The 9,185-nt window shown below is 29.7% G+C and overlaps 1 protein-coding gene across 1 annotated transcript; it reads right to left on the bottom strand.

Moving 5' to 3' along the window:
- Positions 1–4,243: 4,243 nt before the first annotated feature.
- LOC106672829 lies at positions 4,244–8,084 on the bottom strand. The gene is made up of 6 exons (XM_014404565.2): positions 7,622–8,084; positions 7,288–7,563; positions 6,944–7,225; positions 6,556–6,878; positions 4,859–5,033; positions 4,244–4,790 (listed from the first exon to the last, which is right to left on the bottom strand). The coding sequence occupies exons 1-6, from the start codon at positions 7,863–7,865 to the stop codon at positions 4,594–4,596; spliced, it is 1,497 nt and encodes a 498-aa protein (XP_014260051.1). The 5' UTR covers positions 7,866–8,084; the 3' UTR covers positions 4,244–4,593.
- Between the last annotated feature and the right edge of the window lie 1,101 nt (positions 8,085–9,185).

The following is a 9,185-nucleotide window of genomic DNA, read 5'->3' as shown; positions in this document are numbered from 1 at the left end:
TTTTTATCCTAGGTAATTCATTTTTCTTTATTAACCAAACCAAAACAATGATATATTTTTAAAAAAATTCAAATGTATTTAAATCAGTCAGTATAGTCTTTAATAACATTAGTAGTCTCTCGGAAAGCAAATTCTTTTATATTATTTTATTGATAGTTTTTTTGTCTAAATAGACTTCATTAAATATTAAAACTATATTGTAAGGGGGTAGCAATCGATTTTATAAATATTTTATGACTGTAATTATTTCTCAGATGTAGATTTAAAAATATTTCAAAGCAAAGTATATTCTATTTGTGTAAAGTTATATAGCAATGAACCCTTAAAATTATAAAACAGGGTCTGTAACCAAAATGGGAAGTTTTAAGTGTTAGAAAAGGTATTCGTAGGTTGGTTTATTTTGTTTACCTTTTTTTAATTTATATTAATATATATTCTAATTGTTTTATGAAAAAATATTCAAACAGTGTATAAATTAAATTACTACATTATACAAAAGATCATTAATTAAAATTAAACAAAAAAACAATAAATTCATATAGTGTTCATGTGATTTTTTGTTTTAAAATATATGTAATTTTAGTTTATGGGATTAAGATATCGAAACATTATTACCTGAAGAAGAAAAAAAAATTGTAAATATATATTGAAACATGTGAGACTTTTGAATATGCTATATTTTAATTTCTCTACCGTTAAAGCCGTCAGTGTCTTGTCGACACAATTAAAAAGAAAGAAATGTTTTAATATTTTTTAATATAATATATACTTTTTTAAGTGTTAGTATGTAATCATTATTATACCACCAGTATTATAAGTCTAGATTTTCAAATCAAATATTTGCTGACCATTGTTGAATATTTCCACTGGTGTTTTTTTTCATTTTCTTTCTTTCTTTCTTTTTCAATTTATCTATATCAGAAATAAGTTGGAATTAGTCATTGTAAAAATTCTAACATATAAATGTCTGTTATTGTAACTGTTAACCCTTTTAAAATGAAATCAGCTTTAATACTTTTGGTGTTGTAGATGGAAAATAAAATATTAGTTTTGCATTATTTTAATTTTTTATTTATATTTTACTCTTTTAATTTTTCTTGCACCTGAATCTAGAATTTAGAGTAGTGTTAGATCAAACTACTAAATAATTTTTTATGGAAAAAAATTATAGTAGTTAATAAATTGGGAAAAAAAGGTAAAAAATCTCTTGGCTGGTTAATGATATGAAATTAACTTGGCATAAGGATTCTATTGCTACCTTCGATGATTAATGTTTGAAATATAGCAAAAATAAATTCTTCACACAAATATTTCATGTACAATTTTATTTAGTTTTAATTAGTTAAATAAAATGGTGTTTATTTTGTTGTCTTTAAATTAAATTATCACACTTTGTTAAAGAGCACTTCCCTATTGAATTTTAATCATAAAAAATGAAAGAGTATAATAAAAAAAAAAACAATATTAAAAAACTATGTTTCAGAAAATACTTCTTTCATTTAAATAGTTGAGCTTATGTAAATTTTTGATTTTTTAAAGTAAATTTAGCATAATTTACCAAAATGACAAAAAAAATCAAAACCTCCACGATACCAGGCAACCAGAAAGGTTCGTGCAAGTTTAAACTTTTTAACGATTGTCACAATTAAAATTAGTTTAGAATATTTTATTAATCTCCATCACCAAAGTTTCTTATCGCCTTCTTATAAAATTTTGGGTCCTGGGATTTGAAAATTAAATTCAGCTTTTGTACGGCTGTTGGTGATTATCGATACGCTGATTGCATGTGTGCCCTTGCTAAGAAAAAATGAAAGTCAGATGAGGCCAGGTCTGGAGAATGCAGAGGGTTGTGGTAGGAATTCCCAACCAAGCTTTATTATCACCTCCTTTGTCGTTTTGACTCTATGAGGACTTCTGTTGTCCTGGTGAAAAATTACACCACCTTTTCTCTTCACAAAAGCAGGTTGTTTCTGGGCCAGGGCAAGAAGTGCCCATTGCAGTTCGCTTGAGTTCATTTCTGCGGTGATTGTCTAGCCATGCAGCAGGAGTTCATAGTGCACAATACCTGGCCTCCACTAAACAGAAAGCATCACCTTTTGTTGATTGGGACAAGGAGTCATTTGGTGACAGCCAACGGCACGACCTCCTAGTGTTACTGTATAGAATCGCATGTAACAATCCAGTCAAAAAATGTCTACATGCCATGAAAGCAATAAAAGGTAAATGTTTAGACTCTGAAGCTTGTTAATTGTATTGTTGGACAATTTGTAAGAAACCCATTTGCTGAGCTTCCATATCTTCACAAGTGGATTAAATTGGAGCGAATGGTTTCATCACTTACATTGAATCTGGTAAGCTCCTGATATGTTTGACTTGAATCAAGGTTCATAGCTTCCCTCAATTCATCATCATTAAATACAGGTCTACCAGACTCTGGTTCATATTCAATCCACTCATTATGCAAACTTTTTGAACTGCACTCACCAATTGTTTATTCACTGAATTTTACGAACTACCTAGGCTGCCCTATTATTCATATAATAAACAAGCATGAATTATGGGTTTTGAAGCCATGAGAAAGAAAATATTTTATAATTTGGAGTGGACTTTTCTTAATGAACTGAAGCATTGTCCTCTTGTTATTATGTTACGTAAATATCCAATCTTTCTATGTAATTAGAAATGTTGATTAAAACTAAATGTATTAAAAAATTAATGACAAACCACTTTTCTGGTTACCTGGAAATTTAAAAAAAATAGTATATAACATTTTAGATAGGTACTCTGATGGGTTCATCTTTTCAAAAAGTCCTGATTGTATGAATCTCATAAATTACATGAACTACTAGCAAACATCATGGCCATCACCCTGAACAGAAGAAAAGAACAAACTTTATTTTGATCACAGGTTTTGTTATTAAAATACTATTATAAATAATCTGGTTCTTGTATGATCTGAATGAAAAAATAATTCATTCTACCAAGCTTTCCGTCTGTTTTATGGTTGTCATCAGGGCAAACAATCTGAAAGATTTCTTCAAAATGAGTTTGTAGTTTCCAATTTCTTTCTTGTCTTTCTTGAAGATAGATTCAGTCCCAACATTGACAAAGACTGCAACATCTTGGCTGATGACCTTAAAATAGGTCGAAAGCTTGACAGAACAATTGAATTTGTTTTTCTTCCAGACCATACAAAGATATATATTATTCAGAGGTAAAAAAGTGGCCGATACATCTAATAATTTAAACAAAAAACAATTACATACAAGGTGCTGATGAATATGATGAATTTTGAACTCAGAACACCATCGGAACAAATGTCAGATGCTATAGCAATTACACTAGTTCATATTTATAAATAATCTTGAGCGCCTTTGATAAACAAATAGTATTCATACATTCATTATTATATCCCTTAAACATTGATATTTTTCTGTATTGTTGGGTATGTTGTATTTTCAATTATTTAATTTTTAATTTAAATTTTTTTTTAAACCATAGATTTTAAACTATTATTGAGTGCTCTGCCCTTTTTATTTATACAAAATTTGATTTTAAATATCACCAGGACATCTTTCCTTTTTTCAAATGACAATAACAACCTGAATTACACCTATCTGAAATGTTTTAAATAAAAAAAGACTGATTAAGTAAAAAATATTTTATTGTTTTTGAAATTTTTACATGAAACTTTTTTTAATTATCGTTAAATAATCTGGATACAAAGCTCTTTTTTTGAGGACAAAACCCAATTAAACAAATGTCAACTGTATTCAATTTTAAACAATAAGCTTAAAGTTTTACAGTTAATAACAATATTAACAAGAAATAACAATAAGGTATACAAGATAAAGGAACATCAAACAAAACAATTTTCAAAAGTTAGACACATTCAATACATAAAAATGACTCAAATAGCAAAACGGTAAAGCTAATTTTTTAAAATAAATGTTCTCTGATAAACTTATTTATTCTACACCTTATAATTATTGTTTCTAATGTACTATTAAATTTGATCCCAAGTAAGTCAATAAAATACTTCCTCGTTAATGATTGCAGTTTATACATAAAGAAACAATGATCAATTTAGAATGTTTTTATTGAATTAATGCATGTTAACTAAGAATTGTTTTAGTCACTTTTCTATTATAATATTAGGATCCTTAAAACCAAACAAAAAAATCACAATCTGACTAGAAAAATATTAAATAATACTGGTTATTGTTTTGTATAGTAGACAAAGTACATGTAATAATAATATAATTTAAAATAAATATAAAAAATAACATGAAACTGCAACAGCTTATACCTTCTAAAGAGGTTTTACCAAAATCTTGACCACTGAATTTCTCAAATTAAAAAATATACATTGTACATACATAACTGGAAGTCAAATCACAAAATTATTTAAGTAATAATATTTTCAGTTAACAGTAAGATACTCTACCCTGATAAGATCAGTGTCATAAACGATAATAAAAGTTAGTATATTTATACACCCAAACGTAAAAAATAAAGGCTACTACATCTAAAAATTAATGCACAATGCTAATGCAAGGTAATTTTTTTTGGGATACTTTAAATAACTAATGTTTAATATGTAGAAACAGCTTCGTAAAGCTTTGGTAGTTCAGCTTCTAATCTGACAACTTTCACCCTGCTTTCCAGCACCCAGTCTTTGATGGAATCCTCATTCACAGCAGAAAGAGGATCTTCAGTCGAGGGTTTATAAGTAACAAAATATGAAACAAGATCCTGAGTTCCATCCCCACTTAAATCGGCGATGAGGGCTTAAAAAGATATAATTATTAATTTTTGTAATTTATGACATTTTGTTAAGATAAATTCGGATTGTTACCTGATTGCGTCTGGAACGACAGATGAGGCTGACATTCATTGTCGTAACATAATTGAATAATATCAATCTGACTGGCATTGACAACATGCATGATTCCTGATTTATTGAATGTTATTAAAACAATTCTCTCCTTTATAAGTTCAACTGTTACCCCATCATATGAACTATGCTGCTTCTTTAATTAATAAATATTCATTTGTATTATTATGGTGAAATAACTATATGAAATAATATTGAAAATCAAATTGAAAAAGTTCTTAAATGTGTGTATTGAATGAATGTAAAAAGAACTTTATTTACAAAAATAAAATTCATTTTCCTAAGGAATGATAACACAAATTGAAACAAAAACAGTACAGCATTGATTATTAAACCATCTACTGGAGGCTAGCTGAGATTCACTTGAATAGAACGTATTATATACATACAAAAATAATAAAAAAAATTAAGTAAACAAAATTAAATTATCATTCAAACTATTGGCACTTCTCAATATAAAATTAAAGATTCAACTGCTTCACAAGCTCTCCGTGGTAATCCAGTGCACTCTTTCCAAAATCAACCAGATTTTAACAATCCATGGAATTAAGTTTTCCGATCTAACATGTTCCTTAAACTCTAATAGTTCCTAAAAAGAGAACTCAAAACTTTGAAAGGATGAGACACGAACCCAAAAAATGGAACAGGTCTTCCCTTGCGCAGGAGATACAAAGTGGGCAGTGCTCAACAGAATCCTCTCTCAGAGAGGAATAATTAAGGTAGATAAATTCGAACCTAAGTTTGAAGAATTAACTTAAATTGATAGAAGACAACTTTAAACTATTATTGGTTAAGTTTTGAATGATCCAGTTCTTTGCAGAACAGAAATCAGTTGGATCTAAGCCAGTTCAGTACAGTGTTCAAAATGCTTAGAACGAATGGTTGACTCAAAAGTCAAGAATTTAGAGAACCATTCTTCATGGTTGTTAAAAGAGAACACAAAGTTAATATTAAGTTCATGAGCTAGTGAATTGAGCACCCTAAACCTGGATAATTTAGCATTAAGTAATTCAACTGCTGTAATTTTAGGGAGTCTGTAGTCAGGCAGTGTGAGTGTCACTGAAGTATGAAAGGACAAATTAAAGAAAAGTATTATTGTGGGTAAAGAGTAAGTGAACTGCATGTGCGTACAATTATTAGCAAAACCTTTTTCCAATTTGACTATGTCAAAGGTTGAAATATGAATGAAACATTTAGTTCCCACTGATTAAATTTCTAAAATCAGTAGTAACTAAAGGCTGTACTGATATTTAACCTTTAATGATGGAGTTACAAAAAAAGTACACCAGATTTAAAAAAAATATATGTGTGATGTAAAGTGACATTTATGAACAATTATACTTGAAAACAACCAAAAAAAAAATTCTATTGAAAAAAAATTATGACGTGGACAGTGTTCATCAAGTCTAAATAGACCCAGGTATATTTTCAAAAATTGTTCAAAAATTTCAGAGAAAATTACTTTACTCAGGAAAGTGCTAATAGTGGCATAATACATTGAAGAGTAGTCAAAATAAATAAATAGAACTAAAAAAAAAAAAATTCTCTGGGTCTTGAAAGACCCCAATGGCAGTGCGAATGTTAAGATGATATCAAAAAACTACTAATCTAACATGGAAAAATAAGTTCAATTGTTAATGTAATATAAATATACATACTTCAGATGGTGTGTTCCATTTCCATAGCTTGAGGAGAAAGCCAGTGATAGAATGTTTGAAATGGAGAGGAACCGGATACATAATATAAGTCCTGTCACTGTGGTAATACCAAATGGTTTTGTTGTTGCTGTCAGTTACATTTACAGAAACATAACAATCATGGGGACATGTTCCGTTGTTGCTAACGATGACCTTGTGCTCACCCGCAAAATTATTTCTCTCCTCGAACCTCTTTCTTTCTTCATCTGGAATCAAAACTTGTCCCAGAGAATTCAAATATGTTGATTTTATATCAGACAACTTGTAAGACTCAATTTTAGAAGCTGAAATTAAACATATATGTATTATTATTATAATTATTTTTAGTTAAAAAAATATTATGCCTTACTTATTTTATTAGAACATGTATAAAAAAGTGTTGAACTTCTAAAATCGTAAGTCAAATCGCTGACTAGACTGCATTCGGGTTTGAGTGAGGGATGTTTAATAACATTCCCAGTTTTAGCAGATATGAAAATCAATCGGTGATGCCCACTGGTGTATCTTGACAAAGTGACAAGGTCTCTTAAACCGTCACCGTCGATGTCGGGTATAAGAAGTGGTACATCTACATCATGAGGCTGAGGAAGATGATCCTTTTTGTTGGCAACTACTTTCCATTCTACTAGACCTAATCAATACATATAAATCACACTTTTAGTCCACTTGGGTTAAAATAAACATTACCATTACCTGTTATTGGATTTAAAGCAGCGATGTAGCCTCCTTCTCCGACTACAAGGCAAGCTTTAACACCATTCACTACAAGATCTAGCACCGAACAGTCGATATAACGTGGTAATGCAGTGAGTGGGAGCCAATATAACTCTTCACCAGTTTTGCCTAAAAGAGCGATAACACCACCTCCTTGCGGCGGGGGAAACCTATTACCCTGAGTCTTACCCCACTTGGCACCTCTAAGTATAGCAATAAGATTTCCACCGACTAGATGCATCCTTCCCTTCAACTCTAAAACAAATTAATTTTTTTTTTTAATAAGTCAATATCGAGTGTTTATACTATTTACCTAATCCGTTAAGTGTTTTATCCCAAGTTATGTCCGTATCCTTCTTCACACAAGGGTAAACGTTACATGGTACAACCCATATAAATAAAAAGACAAGTATAAAAAATAAAATTGAAGAAGCGAAAGTGATTTTGTGACAATTGTACAATGGTTTCACATAATATACGTTCTGTCTACTGTTGTCCAGGGTATTATGTTGAACATCGGCGTCTGCATCAGTGAGCAGTCTTTGATAATCGCCCATTTTCACAGATTTTAAATTAATCAATCCTTAAGTAATTAACAAGAAATACATTTCGCATCGAAATGAAAAAATATGAACTACTTGATAAAGACATCGTGAAATGAAATATCACACGAGTTTATTCAGCCTTACTTTATTAATGTGATCTAATCTTTTATCAGTATGACAGAAAGTAACAAAGGCTACAGGTTACACTGTTACAGTTGATAGGATAACGTCAAGGCTCAAGACTGCTGATCACAAACTTAACAACGCTTACAGCGCCCAGATGGCAGCTCAATGAACGTCCAAACAAATTCAATGCATAAAAATAAATTCTCAATTCAATTTCTGATTTATCAACGCACTTTTATTCAATATTTGGCACAAGAAAACATTTGGAATGAAATTGGATCATAGTCTGTGAGTCCCACCGATTAATGTCCATAACCACCCATAAATTGTTGAAATAAGAATGATTAGCATCTTCATTGAACAGTTTACATTTAAATGCACACCATATGCGATTTCTTACATTGCTTTATTGATCAGAGTGATTAATATTGTACTTTAAATGTTAAAGTTGTAACATTGTACTTTGTAACATTAATATTGAACTTTGTTGTTTGTTAAAGTAAAACAAAGTCTAAGTTTGGGTGATGGGATCTTCTTCAGAGGTCATATGGAGCAAAAAAAAAATTGGGCTGTGTCGAGCTGTCAGTGGTTTATTCCACCACCACCACAAAAAGCTCAGCACAGCTCAAAAAGTTGTTTTGCTCCAAATGACCATTCAAGAAGATCCCATCACGTAAACTTAACTTGCTGCAGATCGATAAACATTTAAAACAATAAAACAAAGTCTCTAAGTTTTTGTGACTATGTCTACTGCTAAAGAATATTTTGAATTGAACAAAGTGTTGATTACAATCCATGTCATTCTCACATTAATAATATTTTCTTATTGATTAGAGTGTCAATCACGCAATAATGACACATCTACACAGAAAACTTTGAGCCCTAAGATGATCTCAATAAAGATCGAAACGTTGGCATGATAAAGAAAATGTTTTTCTAAAACCTATGTCACACCAGACCGCATCTCATGATCTCCAAATAATCAATAACTAACAGTCACTAAACACCACACATTATAATTATTGCGTATTTATTTATTGATTTATTTACATGTAAATATATTTATTTATGTATAATTACATGTAGCCTAATTTCCATAGATAAACTATAAAATTATATACAAAATAATTAAAATATAAAAATAAAAAATATATATACATACATAATAATACATAAAATATATAAATGGAGCAAATTAATTTACAA

Source organism: Cimex lectularius, unplaced genomic scaffold, assembly GCF_000648675.2.
Source record: "Cimex lectularius strain Harlan isolate CLEC.00 unplaced genomic scaffold, Clec_2.1 scaffold143, whole genome shotgun sequence".
In the NCBI taxonomy this organism is placed as follows: Eukaryota; Metazoa; Arthropoda; class Insecta; order Hemiptera; family Cimicidae; genus Cimex; species Cimex lectularius.
This window is presented reverse-complemented; position numbering and strand designations above follow the sequence as displayed.